This window comes from Coptis chinensis, chromosome 7 (assembly GCF_015680905.1).
Source record: "Coptis chinensis isolate HL-2020 chromosome 7, ASM1568090v1, whole genome shotgun sequence".
Taxonomy (NCBI): domain Eukaryota; kingdom Viridiplantae; phylum Streptophyta; class Magnoliopsida; order Ranunculales; family Ranunculaceae; genus Coptis; species Coptis chinensis.
Window position 1 is genome coordinate 95,214,729 of NC_141462.1, and position 19,653 is coordinate 95,234,381.

The following is a 19,653-nucleotide window of genomic DNA, read 5'->3' on the forward strand; positions in this document are numbered from 1 at the left end:
GAGTTTGTAACCTTGCTTCACACACACATCTATATATGTATATATATTCCTTAACAATATTGAAAAGAACATTTGAGCCTCTCTGCCCTTCATGAGATTGAATGTACAATTGTACACATCTCTTTACAACAATTTCTCGTGTTAATTGGATTCGGTACCAATTTGCAAGCAATTATAATCATGAGTGTGTCACTTTCAAACTTTTTCAATTGAAATCCGACTCACGAAGCATTTCACATAATTAGTTATTGTTGTATCTTTAACACAACATTTAACCAAAATTTCTAGGAGACATTAATAAATCTAAGTAAACATCATGCAACTTTTAGTTAATTGTATGTATATGAAACAGTTGGTGCGTTTTTGGTTTTTGGCACCTGAAATCTTTGGAGAAGGAATCACACAGTAATTTTCTCCCATGATTATTTATTTATTTTTCTTCTTGTTTCTTTATATTTCTTTTGAAATTTACCTTTCTTTTTTAAACTAAAATTAGTACAAAAATAAGAGATTATACTAATGGTATATGTTGGACGTAAGGGTGGAATTCGAGTGGAGTGGCTCGGGCTCAGCTCGGATCTTGGCTTGAGCTAGCTAGTTTAACTATATGAGCCGAGCTCAAGCTCAAATTAAAGCTCATGTAACAAATGAGCTTGATGAAGCTCGGCTCGTTTAGCTCAAATAGCATATTTGTATTGTAAAATAACCGAACCACTCAGGCTCGCCTCGAGCTCAATTTAAAACTCGTGTAATTAACGAGCCGAGCTTGAGCATAGTAAAGCTCGGCTCGTTTAGCTCGAATTCCACCCTTAGTTGGACGTATATACATGGAAAGCAAGACATTGTGTGTGTTGTCGGTTATAATTTGAGTAAATAATTATTAGGATCTTTGTCAAGATGTGAGAAAATTATAATAATATTTATAAATAAGGGATCCCATTTATAAAGGGGCGCGGTATTGGCACTCTACTTTATGGGATTGACACTCTTTTGGCTAAAAGTAAAACAATAATAGTTATTCCTTATATATCCTTTTACACTCTACATGCCCGATAGTTTTACGATATCAGGTTGCCAGGATCTCATATCTCAAAAGAAAGGCGGTTGCCACGAAGGCAATGACGGAGCCGTGGGGCCTAAGTGCATCGCTGCCACCCTCAACTTTCAGCAAACAATTTTTTTTTTTTTACTGTTTAAGGTTTGACAGAAACTAAAAAGTGGTAACCAAAAAGGGACTCGATGGTATAAAAGACTTTGTCCATCGTACTTCACTTTCTCATGAGTCCGACAAATTTAAGAAATTAAGAATACCATCAGACATCAGTCCATCACAGCATCACTCAACAGTATTTGCCTAATTGCCTCGAACCAAAAACCCAAACCCATAACCCATAAAAAGACAAAATTAAAAAACAAGCACAGCACACACACCGAAACAAAAAACCCCAATACCCCAAGACAAACAACCACTGAAACAAAAACCCCGAGACCGTACTCGACTTTGACTATTTGCCTCTTTATTCTAAAGTCTTCTAGGTAAGCCTAATATTATTAAATTTCTTGTCTTATTTTTTTTTATCTTTTCATGTTGATTCCTAAACCATGTTTTTTAATTTTTTTGTATTCTTTTTGTAAATTCATTAAACCACATATTTTTATTTAATTTTATTTTGTGAATATCATAATAACATTGGTGGTTTATTTTAATTAGTGCAATTTCAATTCAGTTGATTAATGGTTTATTTTAATTATTTAAACAGACATGTTAAAGTATTTGATCAAAGGAAAGTCGTTGCCCGCTCAACCTACTCAGCCACCTAATAACACAAATAATGTTGTTAGTGTTGAAGTAGGATCCTCCTCAAAGCGAAGTCACCATGAAACTGAAGATGGTGGTGTTGAACAACCCACGTCAAAGAGGGTTCAACGTGAAGAACTTGACTTGTCTAGTCTTCAGGGAGACCCTGCACTGAGGAAAAAGATTTCAGATTATCATCCTAATGATCAAGACTCGGTGAGAAGAGCATATTTGCTTAGGGGTCCTTGCCAACCTAATCATGCTTTTCCTCCAAGAGGTAAGAGAATCCGACACTTTCAGAAAAAGTGGTATGAGGAGTTTAGTTGGTTGGAATATAGTATTTACGAGGATGCCGCGTTTTGTCTATATTGTTATCTCTTTAAACCTAATAAGGGGGCACAAGGAGGTGGGGATGTTTTTTTTTCTCACAGGGGGTTTGCTAATTGGGAAAAGAAAACCAAATTAAGAGAGCATATTGGAGGACCAAATAGTGCTCATAATATTGCTTATAGGGCAGCATAGGCTTTGTTAAATCAAGAGCAACATATCGAGACATTTCTTCACAGACAATTTGACCAAGTTCGAAGGGATTATCGAATACACCTAACTGCAATAACTGATTGCATTAGGTTTCTTTTGAGACAATGTTTAGCTTTCCGTGGCCATGATGAATCAGATGAGTCGATCAATAAAGGTAATTTTCTTGAACTTATACGGTTTCTGAAATATCATAACGAAGTCATTAAGAAAGTTCTTGATAATGCTTCTAAAATCGGAAATTGACCTCACGATATCCAAAAATATTGTGAATTAATACTGCTTTGTGGAAACTACAAATACTATTCTAAAAGATTATGGAAATTCATTATTTGCTATTTTAGTTGATAAAGCACGTGATATATCAATTAAGGAGCAAATGGCAGTTGTTTTACGTTATGTCGACAAGAAAGGTTGCGTGATTGAGAGATTTTTTGGAGTTGTGCATGTTAAGGAAACTAGTACAGTAACACTTAAAAAGGCAATCGATGAGTTGTTCTCCAAGCATGGGTTGAGCATATCTAGACTGCGTGGACAAGGGTATGATGGGGCCAGCAATATGCAAGGTGATTTGAATGGGCTAAAAGCACTTGTAATGAAGGAGAACGAGTCTGCATTTTATGTTCATTGTTTTGCTCATCAGCTTCAGTTAGCCCTTGAATTGTATCAGTTGCAAAGAACCATGAGTCAATCGCTAACCTTTTTAGTATTCTCTCTAATGTGGTAAATACTGTTAGAGCTTCATGTAATTTAGATATGTCAGCGATGCAATGAAGGCTAGAGTTGTTGCAGCGTTACAAAGCGGAGAAATTTCAAGTGGCAAAGGGTTGAATCAAGAGACTAGTCTTAAACGATCTGGTGACACTCGATGGGGCTCACACTATTATACACTTCTTGGCATGATAGCCACTTATGGTTCAAGATGGTTGATGTGCTTGATAATGTAGCAGAAAATGGTTCAAGCTCGAAACAAAGAGGTGAGGCTTACGGATTATTAGATTTCGCGATCTTTTTGAATTTATCTTCAATTTGCATTTGATGAAAGCAATACTAGGAATTAGCAATGATTTATCAAAGGCTTTGCAGCGTGAAGACCAAGATATTGTCAATGCCATGACTCTTGTTAAAATAACAAAGGTACGTTTACAAGCGATGAGAGATGATGGATGGGATAGTCTCTTGACTGAAGTTTCTTCACTATGTGCCAAGCATGATGTGGTTGTTCCAAATATGGAAGAGATGTATATGGCTCGAGGGAGGTCTCGACGAAAAGCAGAAGGAAACACCAATTTACATTACTATTGTGTTGGATTATTCTATCACTGTATTGATTTGCAACTTCAAGAGTTAAACGACCGGTTTAATGAAGTAAACACAGAATTACTTCTTTGTATGACATGTCTTGATCCTAGTGAATCGTTTGTTTCTTTCGATAAGCAAAAATTGATCTATTTTGCTTGACTTTATCCCGATGATTTTTCAGAGATAGATCAGATGGAATTAGCGGATCAGCTTGAGAATTATATTATTGATGTGCGTTCCGATACTAAGTTTGGTGCAGTAAATGGAATTAGTGGCCTAGCCAAAAAAATGGTTGAGACGAAGAAAGACATTGTGTACCCACTTGTTTATTTGTTGATTAAGTTGGCGCTGATTTTACTTGTTGCTACTGGCTACTGCCACTGTGGAGAGGGCATTTTCTGCTATGAATATCATAAAGAATCGTCTGCGCAATCGGATGGCGGATGAATGGTTGAATAATTGTTTAATAACATACATTGAAAAATAAGTTTTTGATAGCATTGATACCGAGTTGATCTTACAACGCTTTTAGAAGATGAAGAAAGATGACGAAAAAGAAGGCCGCCGAGGACAACTATGAACAAGTATTTGTTTAGATTTAATTATTTCTAATATTATTTAGACTTGATATTATTATTATTTTTTTGTATGCTTGGTTGTTGTCTGGCTGGCTCACCTTCACTTACTTTCCTGGCTCCGCCACTGGCCACGAGACCCTATATCCCACAGCAGACAGTTGTCGCGGAACATTTTTTTTGTGTTTTTTGTTTTTTTTTTCTACTTCAAATTTTGCGTATTTAACACACACGACATATGTATACCTAATTTTTTTTTTCTTTAAAGCTTCTTTATATACTCCAAGAACAACACCAAAACCATGACAAAAAAATATATATAATCGAAGCATAATTTTGCTATCTCGCGGCAAATATATTCATATGCTATAAAAAAAAATTATGATCAAATTAATAAAGAAGAGCTTTAATAATTAACACAAGAAAAGACTCAATTTTAGTTAACACAATCATCTCACGACAACTAACTTTTTTTACGGTGGCTATTAAAAAAAAATTAAAATAAAAAATGACCTACGACAACCACCTTCCGTGGGATATAGGATCTCGCGGCAACTCGATGCCGTAGATTGTGCGATCTTGCGGTAACTTCTTGCCGTGAGTGTTTTTTATGTGATTAATGGAGGGTTGCTAGTAACTTAGAATTGGTCAAAGGGGTGCCAATTCTATAAAGTGGAGTGTCAATACCGCGACCCTTTATAAAAGTCATATGATACTCTCATTATACACACATAGATCGCACACACGTGTTAAATTCGATTTTTGCTATTTTGATTTTAGAAATAGAAATTAGTTATGATGGTGCTTCGGCTATATCTAAAATAGATCTCGTGATGATAATATTATGTAATACAACCTATTTTTAGATTGTAAAATCGTATATAGGTAAAGGGGATGGTTATATGAACTCCACCTTATAGTGACTCCAAAGTTACTCCACTCCTAAAAATAAACTTACAAAATGAATTGAGGACTAATTTTTTGTGGAGATATTTCATGATGGAGACCCCCCACAAAAAAAGCCTCAATTGAATATGTCTAACATTGTCAAAAGTTGTATCAAAATAAAAAAAATAGGGTGAACTAGTATTACCCCTGATGAGCCATTTAGATTTCCCACTAGATTAGATGGAAATTAGGGTCTCCCCCCTAAATACACACAATTTTTTTTTGGTCAACCCACTTTGACTTTTTTTTTTTGTGTATTTAGGGAGAGACCCTAATTTTCCATCTAGTGGGGGGAAAATCCTAATTAGCTCATCTAGTGGGGGGGGTAATACTAGTTAACCCAAAAAAATATATACCGTTGGATAATTTCATAACTTTCTAAACGATTTTTGATGAGGTTGTACATCATCAAATGAGTTGATTTTTTGTGAGGATAATCTCTATTGTATGGAGAATATCTCCACCAAAAAACAATTTCTAATTCATTGAGTTAAGTTTCTATAAAAAATCAGCTTCTAATTCATTGAGTTAAATGACGGTGTTCATTTAGAATTTGTTTTAGTAGAGTTCATATAAGTTATAACCATCCCATAGCTATGTATATATTGGCATTGTTATAAGATTGTAAAAAGTACATCACCAAGAATTTGTGCAAAATCAATGATTTCTCGCTGAATTCATGGAAAGAACGAAAGACTAACGGAGTGCAAATTTACACTTCTACGTTATTCCCTGTCTCCCAATTATTTAAGAAAAATATATATAAAAACTATCACTACTACGACGTGTTTGCTTCTCAATACTCTTGAGATCTATAATTAATTCACATACAAATAAAAATACTTCTCGTGTATTTTTTGATCTTACAACGCTTCTTTCATTGATTGAACAATCCCATACGTGTGCATCGATCATTTTTTATTTTTATACTTTATTTTTTGTCTTGTTTTGATAAAGATTAGAGGAAAAAAATTGTAATATTTTGAGTGTTGAAAGGATGCACCGTGGTGAGTGGTGACCGTGCACATACGTATATATGTTTGTGTGTAAGTTAAAAGTTGTAGTAAAAACCAAAAACGTGGGGATATGCTGCAACCCTACCATGTTATGGCACATGTAATGATGTAAACGGCCGGGACTCGCGGCATCTTATGTTCTTTTCTTTTTTCGATAATCACGGCATCTTTTGTTCATGCATCATTTTCAAACAATTTTTCAGGTTATACTATATGCTTTGATTTCTATAGAAGTCGACAAGAGTATAAGACATTGGAAACAAATTAAAATATAATTGTGACAATGACTTAACCAGAAGACAAAATATATGATTATGCGCCAGTCTAAGGTCATACATATACATCTTCCTTTCTGCCCTCCTATAAGAATTTCCTCTCACCAAATCTTTCTTGCTCTTGTCAAGTTTGATTTTGTCTCCCACTTAAAAGAAAAAATCTGAGTACATTTTATTCTTTTTACTGATTAAAATAAACATGTCTGGCTCTTGACGATATCTTACTCATCGTTTTAACATCTTGGACCTTTTCATTTTGAGGAGAGATTACTTGTAAAGAAGGACAATCCAATATTCTTCTAAGTTCTAACAAACTTATTTTCGGCGTGAGTCAATATTAGGGATGGGCAAAATCACATATATGTAATCCCCGAGAAACCGCATATTGTTTCCCTATTTGTTTCCTTGGTTTGTTGGTTGATTGAAATTGACTTTTACTAGTTAGTTGTAAGCTTAACTTGCCTAATGCAATAACAATTCGATGTCATTGTGATCGGCAATTGGCATATAAGTATTCGAGGGGAAAGCGAGTCTAGGATACATATAGCAACTATAGTAATGACATTTTGGACTACGGTCGTGGTTCACAAACTTTTCCTAGCTATAACACAGATATATGTAAAATAAATATAATCTTGTTGGAATTCAATTCAACAGCAAAGGTTTTTATTTTTCATATTTCTTGATGACCGGACCTATTATAGTAAGATGAGTTACCTCATCAACATAAAAAAAACAAATGAGTATACAGTATTAAAATAGTTCCATTCATATTATATTGAAGAAAAAAAATAGTACCAATTATAATAATTTGTGTATGTAAACATACGAAAATCATTTGGGACATTTATGAGCCACAAGAAATAGTTAGATACTTATATACTTTATGTTCTTTAAGTGGTCAAGTAAATATTTATACAAAAATATATAAAATTGTTAGAAAAATGGGTGTGCAATTGAAAGTTCAAAGTGTTGTGAACACATAGAATTTGGATTTGCATAAATTCATTGAAAAATGAATGAGTAATTTGTTTCCCAAATTATCCCATTTGAGATGAAATGGTTGAAAAATGAGTGTCCAAAAACACTTAGTCTCACATGTAAAGAACACTAAAGAGTTATTGAGTTTATAAAGACATAATTGTGGCTATTTGGGTTAGGCCCAAAGGGTACCACTAATTTTCCGTAGAGACGGAACACACTCAAACTCAACAAGAAACATGTGCTGAAGCATTTTTCTTAACAATGTCCAATCCGTTTGAGCCCGTAAGGCTTAACAATTTCACTTGAAATAATAAAGAGAAAAAACATTTATGAAATGGTGCAACCGTTCGAAATGTTATATTATACCGAAAAAGTGCAATATTTCAAAAGATGCAATAGTTTGAAACATTACATTATGCAGAAAAAGTGTGTCCTTTAAAAAAATATGACTGTTCAAACAGTTATTTTGTTGTTTCGAAAATACATCGCTCTCTTATAAATATCATACATTTTTACATGAACAAACATCCCTTATCACATTTTTTCTCCTCTCTGTTCTTAGTCAAAACACAATATTGAGTTCGCTAATTCTATGGAATTGAAGTGTTGTTTTTATAAAAATAAAAAATCAATTCTATCTTAAAAGACAGTTTACAATCCAATTTTGAAAACTGGAGAGAAAAATATGTTTTAAGGACTTAAAGAATTTTCATTATGTTTGGATTGACATTTTCGTAATTGGTAAATTTGAGAGAAAAATTTATATTGTTGCAAGTAATTGGTAAATTTGGATTGTGGTTCCTAACAAAAATTGACTAATCAAGTAAAAAAGCGATCCTGGCTATTTATTTCTGGGGCACTGGGGTGAATTAAGCACTGGGATCCTAATGAGTCCCACAGTGATCTCCTTTACAGGGACTTCGTTGGTCCAATTAGAAATGCTGACCACAAAAAAGCATGTGGATTTGTATCCGAAATATGTTGTTAATTGGGAACAAACCATAATGCCTGTCACAAGGTATTGTCTCTTGTTTCAACTTGAAGATGAGTTTGAAACTTCCCTAAGTTCTAATATGAAATGGACCCCATACCAACAACGTTTAGAGGGGTTGTTTTCTGATGTTCGTTATAATGCGGTCCTGTTAATTAACTGTTTGTGTCTGTGAAGCTGTGTGCCTGCTGTGTCTTTGTGAAGGTCATCAAGGGAATATATGGGATGTTGAGCTATTTTAGAATTGACGGATGACTGCTCACATATTAACAATCTCTCTACTGGCCTACTAGATTTTGCATGTTAGGTATATATGTTGAGTAGAGTGTACTTGAGTGTTGTCTAGTGTTTTTGAAATTGGAATTTAATGCTTACTCTGTTACTCAACATCATCCATTTTAAAGACTTGTTTAGTGTACTTATTAAGCCCTACGGAGTGGTGACAAAGGCCACTCTCTCCATTAGCTTGTTTCACAACTCACCAGTCACCACGTCACGAGAGAGCCAACTGCATATTTCGGATGTTGTGTATATATCCAAGAGATGGCAACGTTGCACAACCAAAAATTAAATGGACCAAAACCTATCATAATCTCCATGAATAATAAAATAACAAAAATGACCACAATACCCCTAACTTTGGCCACACGTACCCTAAAATTATCAGTAATTCTCACTAAAATATCTTGAAAATGACCATAACTCCATAACACCGGAAGTAACTTTGGCGATGAAGAGAGCAGAAGAAGACAAGAAGCTGAATGGGATCAAGGTTAGGAGAAACTCACCTCCAATAAGTCATCTACTGTATGCAGATGATTTGATCACTTTTAGTAAGGCCAGTTGGGAAGAAACAAGCAACATGAAGGATGTTCTCAGTAAATACTGCACAGCTACAGGACAGGAGGTCAGTTGGGAGAAATCTAGCGTCTTCTTCAGCAGCAACGTGCATCACAAGCATCAGAAAATATTGATGAGAAGATGGAAGGTCAGAAGCTTTAAAGAGAAAGAAAAATACTTAGGAGTCCCTATACTTCTGAGTAAAAAGAAAGGAGAGGATTTCGAGTACTTAATAGAAAACTTGCAGAAAAAGGTAACAGGATGGAAGGCCAAAGTACTTTCTCAAGCCAGCAGGACAACAATGGTTAAAGCAATAGGGCAAGCAGTCCCTATATATGCTATGGGGGTGTATCAACTACCAGGAAGAATCCACAAGAAGTTAGATCAAATAAACAGAGATTTCTGGTGGAGTGGAAAAAAAGATGCCAAAGCTTGGCATACTTTGAAGTGGGAAACCTTATGCAGACCTAAGACACATGGAGGACTTGGATTTCGAAGAGCAAAGGACATGAATACTGCGATGCTCGCAAAGCATAGCTGGAGGGTGATAAATGACAGTGATTCAATTTGGTCCCAAACTTTTAGAAGCATTTATAAGTGGGATTCATTTTCACAAGAGGCACAATCAAAGAAAACACCAAGGTCTTTTTTCTGGAGAGGAGTCATGAATAGTAAACAAGCAGTAGAGAAAGGATACATGTGGAGATTGGGAAATGGAGCAAGTATAAAAACCTTTACAGAACCATGGATCATCCTTAACAGTAAACCTATCCTTTTGTCAGAATACATGAAGGAAGAATTCTCTTTTCGTGATGGATGATGGTAGTAAAAAGTAAGTGATCTACCGGCATCAAATCATATTATTTGGAATCAAGAAAGGTTGGGAGAATTGTTTCCCGAACCAATATCGAGAAAACATCAAGCTCAAAGGAGTAAGACAAGACTCGGGATAAGATCATTTGGTGGAGAGATACAAAAGGTGCTTTTACAGTAAAATCAGCTTATAAACATGTTTCTAAAGCAACTGAGAAGGGAGAATGCTCGAAGACAAATCTCAAAACCATACGGAAAATATGGGGGTTAAAGGTTGACGCAGGAACTCAGCAATTCATATGGAAATTGTATGTTGGAGGGCTTCCAACTGGGGATGTCTTGTTGAAAAGAAAATTCAATGGAGATGCAAGTTGTGCTTTCTGTGGCAGAGAACTGGAAACAGATTATCATTGCTTCTTTGGCTGTGAATGGAGTAGGGCAGCATGGATGGGATCAGAACTTGGGTTAAGATGGATACAGAATGTACAAAAAGATGTCAGAATAATACTAGATACTATGCTGAATTGGGGAATAAAGAAAAATGACACTGAAGGAGAGTTTGCCAAACTATACAGCATGGAACTGCTAATGGAGATTTGGAAAGGAAGAAATAACATCAAATTTGAGAAGAAACCCCCATCTTTTTCAGAATTATATAGACAAGCTTCTTTCCACACCAGTCAAGCTCTTGAAGCCTACAAACCCAATGAAGAACTCTTTATGGCGAATAGGATCCCTGAGCCTCTTGCACATACTATAGAATTTGGTAACAGAGAGAAGGAGTTATACAAGGATAGGCATATAATATATTTTGATGGAGCATATGACAAAGTCACTAACAGAGGAGCTGCAGCTGCGATATGTAAGTGTCAGAGAGGAAGAATACAAGGGGCAGTATATACCAAATTCAAGTGCCAAGATGCAATACAAGCAGAATGTGTAGGAGCGACTTTGTCAGCAATGCTAGCAAGGAAACTAGAAGTGTCTAGCATAGTGATACTGGGAGACAATCAAGTCCTCATGAAAGCACTAACTGAAGATTCTGGTCTGGAGTGGATTTCAGAAGAACATTTCAGCAGAACAAAAGAGGCTTTTAGAGTATGTCAGGAGGAGAAAGATACCTTCAATGTAAAGTTTTTTTGGATTCCAGGAAATAGTAATGGGGAGGCGCATAAAATTGCCAAGTGGGCAAACAGATATGCAGGGATAAGCCCCCCACCAAGCTGGATTTATGACTCAGTAACCCCTATGTATAAAGTTTAGAGATAAATGAAAAGTTTATTATCGAAAAAAAAAAAAAAAGAAAAAAAAAGACACATTAAAAATCAAAATATTTTGCGAAATTTTGTGAGATTTTCCGATATATGAAAGAAACTCGCAAAAATATAAAAAAGGTCCTGAAGCCCGTTAGAGCAAATATATACAAAATTAGGGGTGTTTATCCCAAATTCCACGAACCAGTTGAGAAAATATATAAATTAATTCAAAGACAGGAAACAGGGCGGGAGGCTCTCACTTCTATCTTTTAGAGGTAATCTACTTTCTTATTTTATTGTTTATTACTTCCACCTGTTTTTTACAAACCATTTTATTTCACAAAGCATAGAAAAAATAAAACCTAACTACTTGCCTAACATTTTTCAAAACCCTAGAACAGCAATTCAATCAAATTTCAAGCACTATGTTTTCAATTATGTGTTAGTTACCCATTTTGATTGATTCCAAGACATGGGTATTGCTCAATTTGAGTTTTAAGTTTTTATTTCTACTTGTTTTTAGACTTTTGCAGTTAGAACTTAATGGAAGACGATATGATAGATAAGAGATGGGTTCTTGAATTCCTTCTTCGACAACCAATTGAAGATAATGTAATAAACCTTCTTTTACCTGCACTTGCCCCTACGATTAAACCACCACCGTATGATGAAAACTTTTCTATTGAGAAGGATACGTTGGGAGATAGAAAAAGGTTTGGTTTCGGAGAAGATACTTGAGACACTTGAATTGATTGAAGAGTTGGATTATAGAGAGGGTGTTGGAATATTGGATTCTATGAAGGAGGCGTATTGTGCAGTTGCGGTGGAATGCGTGGTGATGTACTTGAGAGAGGAGCCGAAAAATATGAAAGAGTATAGTAAGGCAGTGGATAGAATTTGGAGAGGGAGGTTGGGTGATATGGAGAAAGGGGAGAAAGTTAGTTTGGTTTCGAGTTGGTCTAAAGACTTGACGAATGTGCTAGAGGTGGCGGTGCGGAATGTTAGTGTTTACGAGTATTTTTCTAAGAAAGATACACGAAATGATGCTCTCAAATTGGTTCGAGTGTTTATGGAAGAAGTAACAAAAGAAATGGGCCCTTCTTTCTTGGAATTGCTTGGTGAAACAATGTGCGAGAAGGGTGCAGATGTTCCTGTGTTAACTAATACTTCGACAGTTAATCAAGTTTGTGTGGGGGAAGAGTGCTCTTTTCTTGGACATGGTGACAATTTGGGTGAAATTAATGGTGATGTGTCAGAAAATGACTTTAGAAAGATGGATGTGGATTCTTCTGTTGATAACCCTTGTGTAACAACTATGACTTACAACCCATTTCAAACATCTGTATGTCCGAAAGTGAATGAGAAAGGTAAAGGCACACCTCAAAAGTCGGGCCCGTCCTTCCTGGAACCGGCTTCAAATACAGTGCATGAAAAGGCTGTTGCGATACATTTTCCCGATAATACTCTAATATTTGATCAAGTTGGAGGGAGACAAGAATCTTCTGTTAATGCATTGGGTGAAAATTTGGACGAACATCATGGAACCTTTTCAGGAGATGAAATTAGCCAGATGGAGGTGGATTCTGTTGAGGGAGATCCTCATATAACAACTAAGAAATACACTCTTGTCCTAACACCTGAGTTCAGGAAAATACAGGAAGCTCTTAACTCTAGTGTTTTAGACTTGCATGATATGGTGAATGACCCACTTCCAGATGCTTTATTCATGGCTGCAACTATATCAGCTGATTTGGCAAAAGAAAAGGCGACTAATGTTCATGCAGCAGAACACCGTAATGAGGTAGACATGGATAGATGTGATCAACCTGTTGACAAGGAATGTGGAGCTGTTCATGTTTCACGACCTAGCTTGATGGAGAGGAATGGGACTGCTCGTACTTATGAGGTAGCTATTATTATTGTTATCTAGTGTCATTTTGGTGTCTTTGGGTACTTATAATTAATTTCAGTAATATGGCTCGAACGTTAATTCTTGTCTCATAAATTTTTGGATATCATTGGTAATTATATTGTTTTATTAGGTAACAGTGGATCCAATTTTCATGTATATATATATATTTGTGGGGAACGTAGTTTGCTTATTAACGGATGTCAAATATGCTAAGCTTCTGCTGAAGATTTAAGGATTTTTTTTCTTCTTTTTGAATTCATTTAGGTTGATTCCATAGGCTGATAGGCTTGTGGGTATTAATTAGATAAGTGGCTTGATGTTTAATTGGGATCACATAGAGATGCAAAAGGAACAGTCCTGTTAACAGTATATGTGTAAATACAGGAGTGGTTAATATTTGAGTTTTTGGCTGGAGTCTGAGGTATTTGGTTGATTCCATAGTGTGGTTCTCTCAGTGCCCATTATTAAAATTTTAACCAATTGGATTAAGAAGAGAATATGGCTCCACTGAAAAAGGGGGCCTTTGATATTTTCTTGGAGGAGTTAAATGAATTTTTATGCATATCAAAATTGCTATGTTACATGGACACGCCAAATTTCAAAAATAATCCGTGTCGGATACACATCCATGTGTCTGTGTCGGACACACACTAACACATATAGTATGTAATATACCTCAATTTTGATATTTTGCCGCGGTCCGACAGTTCGTGTCCGTGTCGGATACTGACACACGTATACGTGTCAATGTAACTTAGAAAAATTGAGTTGCCTTTTCGTTTACTGTGTTTTGTTAATTACTGTTATTACTAGTTATTTTTTATTTTTATTTTTTAATTACTGTTCTTGCTTTGGTGATATATTAGATTTTGAGCCTTTTGTGCATAGGTACTTTTTGGTAGGATATTGTCAATGTTATTTAGATGATATACTAGAAGCCCCTTGGTTAACTTTGTTTTGCGAATTACTCGCATTCAACCATGGAAAAGTGTCAGATATATTTATAGCTGCAGTTTATGTCCTCCTGTCAATTTCCATTGCTATGATTGATGAAAAGTGAACTGGCAAATATGAAGAATCTAACATGTTTTAGTTTACAATTACTGCTTGATACATATGTAAGCTTTCTTTTAGTTTGATTGCAACTTCTTATCTCTATTCCTACTTCCCTTTTTCCTTTATTCATTGTGCTTATTGGATGCAGTGGGAGGATGATACAATCCATTCCTCTTCTCAAGGATCTCCTAATCGTCCACGCTTACCCAGCCCAAGGAGGAGGCTCGTGACTCCTTTAAAAAGGAAACCGAATAGGATTTTGGCTGGAAGGAGAAAACCTAAGAAGTGGAGTTTATTTGAAGAACAAGCTTTAATCGATGCTGTCAAAGAGTGAGCGATTTTGAAGTGTTTATTCCTGAAATTTTTCCTCTCTAAATTTCAAAGCTTTTTGTTATGATTGGATGTGAATAAATGGTTTGATATGTTTTTTCCTTTTGTGATGGTGAAGGTATGGGAGAGGGAACTGGTCGGTGATCTTAGACAACAACCGCGAAATATTTGAAGAGAGAACTGCGGTAATTCTTGTATTGGATGTCCGTTTAGAAATTTTTTCCTGTGGACTCGCACCCTTAAAATTAATAATTAAGTATATTTTTACAGGGTGATTTGAAGGACAAGTGGCGAAATATGACAAAATAGTTGTTTTTTAACAATAAATGGTCGATTTGCTGCTTCTGGATCTTGGAGGTATGACCGTATGAGAAATGTTTGTTTACCCAGTGTTTATTATCTTTGCATCCCCATGTTCCTCTTTATAAACAAGTCAGTTTTGAGAAAGATATAACCATATCATCAATGGAATAATGGAGCTCATTGCCGTCTCTTTGTATATACCATGCTCTGGGTGTTGACCGGTACAGTTGCTATCTTTTTCATGCAGCTTAAGAATAGGCAGGTTTTCAATCTTATGTTGAGATGTTTGGAATGGTTGGAGAGGGTTATGGATGACCCCATTACCATTGCTTCTCCTCTGCTTGCAGATCAAACTGTTTGCCTCCTTCCATGTATAGTGATATCGTTCCAGGCCTGCACAAAAATACTAGTAATTCTGTGTAAAATGTGTGGACGTAGTAAACTATCTTGGGAAACTAGATGCTGAGAATTACTGAGATGAAGTATAAGCCACAAATTCCCATATTGTAACAACAGAAATTTCAAAATTGTTGGCATTTGTACATGGCCATAAACCAAAGAAATAGATTACATGAAAAATGTCCCAATATTTGACTCCTGTTAGAATTCCAATCAAGGTAATATATCCCACATTCCCCATATATTGGAATATATCGACAATTTTAAGTACATAGTCAAGTGAATGTAGCGAACGTTCTAGGCCGACAGGGGGTAAAGTGACCCAAAAAGTATTTTGGTTGGTTTCTGTCTGTCCTCACTCTCGTTCTCGCACAAACTGATTTCTCCTCACTCTTCTCTCGCGCCAGTCTCTTTCTCTTTCTCTCGCGCTAGGAACTCGCGCCCTCTTCTCTTTCTCCTCACTTGATATCTCCTCTCACTCAACTCGATACAGGTACATTATGTTGATGGGTTGTTTGGAGAAGAGTGTAAGGGATACAAAGGTTTTGGGGTTGCTCAAATCAGCTCTTGTTTGGATAAAGGTGTCAGGGATAAAAATGTGTTTGGGTTGATCAAATCAGCTCTAGTACTCCTGTTAGGAATCAAGAGAAAAAGGAGAAAGAGGAACCTAGAACGATGAAAAAGAAGAAGAAAAAGAAAAAAAGGAACTAGGAGGCAAATTCGAGCCGAAGCCTTAACCGTATTGGTTGAGAACCTTATTTAGTTTTTTGCCAATAGAAGCGGCAATGGTCCATTCCTATGGTCATTGTGGGATTAAAAGGGACTAGGAAGCAAATTCTTAATGAGAATGAGCCGAAACCTGATCTGTATTGGTTGAAAACCTTATTTAGTTTTTCGCCAATAGAAGTGGCAATGGTCCATTCCTATGGTCATTGTGGGATTCTGAGCCCTTTGCTTGGTGCCTTACTGAGTTTGAAAATTGGATGGAAGAAAAGATTATTAAGTACTTCTGTCCCTCGAAGAAAAAGTAAAAAGGGATTAGGAAGCAAATTCTTTATGAGAATGAGCCGAAACCTGATCCGTATTGGTTGAGAACCTTATTTAGTTTTTCGCCAATAGAAGTGGCAATGGTCCATTCCTATGGTCATTGTGAGATTCTGAGCCCTTTGCTTGGTGCCTTATTGAGTTTGAAAATTGGATGGAAGGACTCACTTACTGATGGTTGTCACAATCCTGCTTGACCAGAATTTGTGCCATCAAGTGGAAGGGAAAAGACAAGTCGGCTCTTGTTTGGAGAAGGGTGTCAGGCATTGGTTGAATTTTGTGAGAGCAAATATGAGTTTAGGTGAAAGCGTTCCTAGACCACTTGTATTATTATGTATGCAATCCATTAACAAAACAATTGGTCCTTTTTCCAGAAACTCCCAAGAAAGGATTGCTATGTCAAATAGAAAGATTTATATGTGAAGGTAACAGTTACCCTTGCCTAGACTGGGTGATGTACAAAGTGGTTCAAGGTTTACTAGCAAAGGATGATGAAACTTGTTATTGTTATTTTAATGTGGAAATATTCTCTTCACACACAGGTGAGTGGATAGGATATCGACTCAGTACTGGCTCGCAAGACCGTCCATAGTACCGTTCTTTGCAAAGACAGTCATTAGTGAAAGGGGAATTGTTTGTTCGGAAGCAAGATTATATTATTCAAGTATTGTACACTTTGCAGTGTTCAGTTCAAATCCAAACGTTAAGCAACTGCAGGCACCCACGATCTAAAGTTGCATTATAGTTCCAGTTGGGTGAGCCACGAGGAAACGTATGGCTTATGCCGTTTCATGCACTTTAGAGATATGGGAGCTCATTGAAGACGTGTAAACAGGCTTTTGGTAGCCAACCATACTATCATTCAGTTCCTCACTCTTTAAACACCTAAGATCACCTTGTTTAAAACACAATTCTGTTTGGATGGAGGGATGGTATGAATGTGGCTGGGCGGCCCTTACTCTTTTATTTCATATTACATTTTTTTTTCCTTAAGTGATGTCCTCAAGAAATGCATATCTTGAAATAGGTGTGAGTAGTCACATTTTGTATACTTACTTGCTTTTACATTTTGGTATCAGATATGGGATAATTTTATTGGGAGAGAGCTTCTTGCTGCTGGAGCCATTGGCGTCAAAGATTTGGAAGCATGACAATATTCGAAGAGCAACATAGTTAACATTGGAACTCCTGCATATACATTTTTACAGTGCTTTTTTCACTCAATCGAGTGTGAGTCAACCGGATTTCTCATGCGTAAGTATAGTATTTTGCTGACTATACATGTCATTTTTGCATCAAAGTTTAGTGTTGTCCTTATACTGAGTTGTGAATCTCTGCCTGAGTATACACTGTGTAGTACTTGAGCTTGGTTATTGAGGTCATTCATTCAACAACTTCTGGATTGTCTCGAATGAAAAATTAAAATCAGTTGGACTATCTTTTAAATTTGGTATCTTCCTGTAATGAACTGCTAATAGTCATTAGCGACAGGGGAATACACCATACAGTTAGGATTTTTTTTCTGTCTTTGTTGTTGTTCGGAGTATTTTTGCTCTCCAATTGGTACAATTAATGTGTGTTCTCACCATTTCTTCCTATTGGAAGAGTCACCCCGTTACTGGTGAGCCAATCACCAAGTTATATATTGTGTTTGCTTGGTTTTGCTGATATGCCGATTGCTAGAATTTGATGAAGTGGTGTGCAAAGGGTCATTGTGTTTGTTGAAAAAAATAAGTGATCATAGTAGAATGTTACAACAAGAAGGATAGAGCGGTTTGTAGTTACCACTCTTGTACATAAATCCAAAAATTTGTAATAAGTGAGGCTCTCTTGGTCTACCTTGTTTTCAAGATCACAATTCTTCCTCATATATCTACCTGCTATTGCTTATTGGAATGTAACCCTTTTATGTTACATCAGGTGACAATGTTGTACTGACTAGTGTGAATCGCCAGAGGGAAGGGTTTTTGACTGGCTTTTTGAGCCCATGTCGGTCATGAAAGAGCAGATTAAGAGTCTGCATTTGAAAGAGACAGAGGAACTATATCTGTACAAATTGTGTCTTTATTGTGGTAATGAAAAAAGAGTTAATGCTTGGAACAATAGTGGAGTTCCACCAGTTGATGAGATCAAAAGTGCTCAGTTGCATAGCATTAGTAGAAGGTAATGCAATATCTCTCTTATTTTAAGTCGAGTGGCGTATGTGGTTTAGGGCTGGCTGTATTCTTAATCTGTCTTGTGTTTTTCATTTCAGGTTGCAAGGCTTTTGTTCAATGCTTTCTAGATTGCCAAGCTTCAGGCGCCGGTTCCATGAAGTGGTAAAAGCACTAGTGCAAGAAGAAAAAAAGAGGGTGGATGCTGGAACCGCTGACTGTATAGGAGTAGCTGTGTAGCATTCTAATCCTTATTCATTAGATTTTTAAGAAATGCAAATGGTCTTCCTTCTTCCTGTAGAAGGAAAAAACTATGAAAAAACTTTCCATTTGGTGTGTTTTGTTGGATCTTTTACGTAGGCACATGAATTTGATTATAGGCAGAAATGTTTAAGGAGTTAGAGTGTTATACTGTTTCAGAGATTAGATAGACTTAGGATTTAGCAAGCACAAGAGCAACTCATGTATCTGACCCAATAGTTTTGAAGTGAGGATGATTTTCTATCGAATAGGTTATAGATTTTATAGATGACTGTTGTAGTATCTTTAAAATCACTGTAGAAAATCTTTGAATTTGTCAATTGTTTGAATCTGACAATTGTTTTAGTTTATTTCATACAGCATGTTGCAGATGGATATTTGAAAAATAATTGTCTCCATCTATGTATTGCACCTATTTATAGGTTTATTTATTGAGAGTTTAGAGTTTAGGGTATGGTATTACAGAAGCTGATGCAGTAAAGGTGCTGTTAATAACATAATATTCTCAATCGGGTTTAAGGACTGGTCAATAACATGTTGGCTGTTAAAAGGGAGATGAGAAAAAAACCAAAAGCTTGTTAATTTTTTAGTGTGCTTATTTGAGTACACATGGAGGCAGTTATGGTCTACAAAAAGATTCAATCAATATTGTTACACTTGAATAAACTAGACAATGATATAGTCTATTTTAATTAATTTATCTATCTAATTATCAAAAAATTAATCAAGTCGTGGAAATAAATAAATAAATATAATATATATAAAAAAAGAGAGCCAAATAAATGATATACTACCCTCCCGCTCCCGCCCCTGCAATGCAATATACTAGGACAAAATGCCGCGACAAATCTCCATATATG

The 19,653-nt window shown here is 36.0% G+C and overlaps 2 protein-coding genes across 2 annotated transcripts; both read left to right on the plus strand.

Moving 5' to 3' along the window:
- Window positions 1-9,156: 9,156 nt before the first annotated feature.
- Window positions 9,157-11,342, plus strand: LOC147490209 (uncharacterized). The gene is made up of 2 exons (XM_086574827.1): window positions 9,157-9,988; window positions 10,288-11,342. Exons 1-2 carry the CDS (start codon window positions 9,157-9,159, stop codon window positions 11,340-11,342), a joined length of 1,887 nt encoding a protein of 628 aa, XP_086430953.1.
- Window positions 11,343-11,653: 311 nt separating this feature from the next.
- LOC147490210 (uncharacterized) lies at window positions 11,654-19,189 on the plus strand. The gene is given in 8 exon segments (XM_086572895.1): window positions 11,654-11,968; window positions 11,970-13,241; window positions 14,452-14,633; window positions 14,752-14,818; window positions 14,904-14,990; window positions 17,459-17,633; window positions 18,300-18,542; window positions 18,634-19,189. Coding segments are annotated over 5 exon segments (1,650 nt in total). The 5' UTR covers window positions 11,654-11,878; the 3' UTR covers window positions 14,943-14,990; window positions 17,459-17,633; window positions 18,300-18,542; window positions 18,634-19,189.
- Window positions 19,190-19,653: the final 464 nt, after the last annotated feature.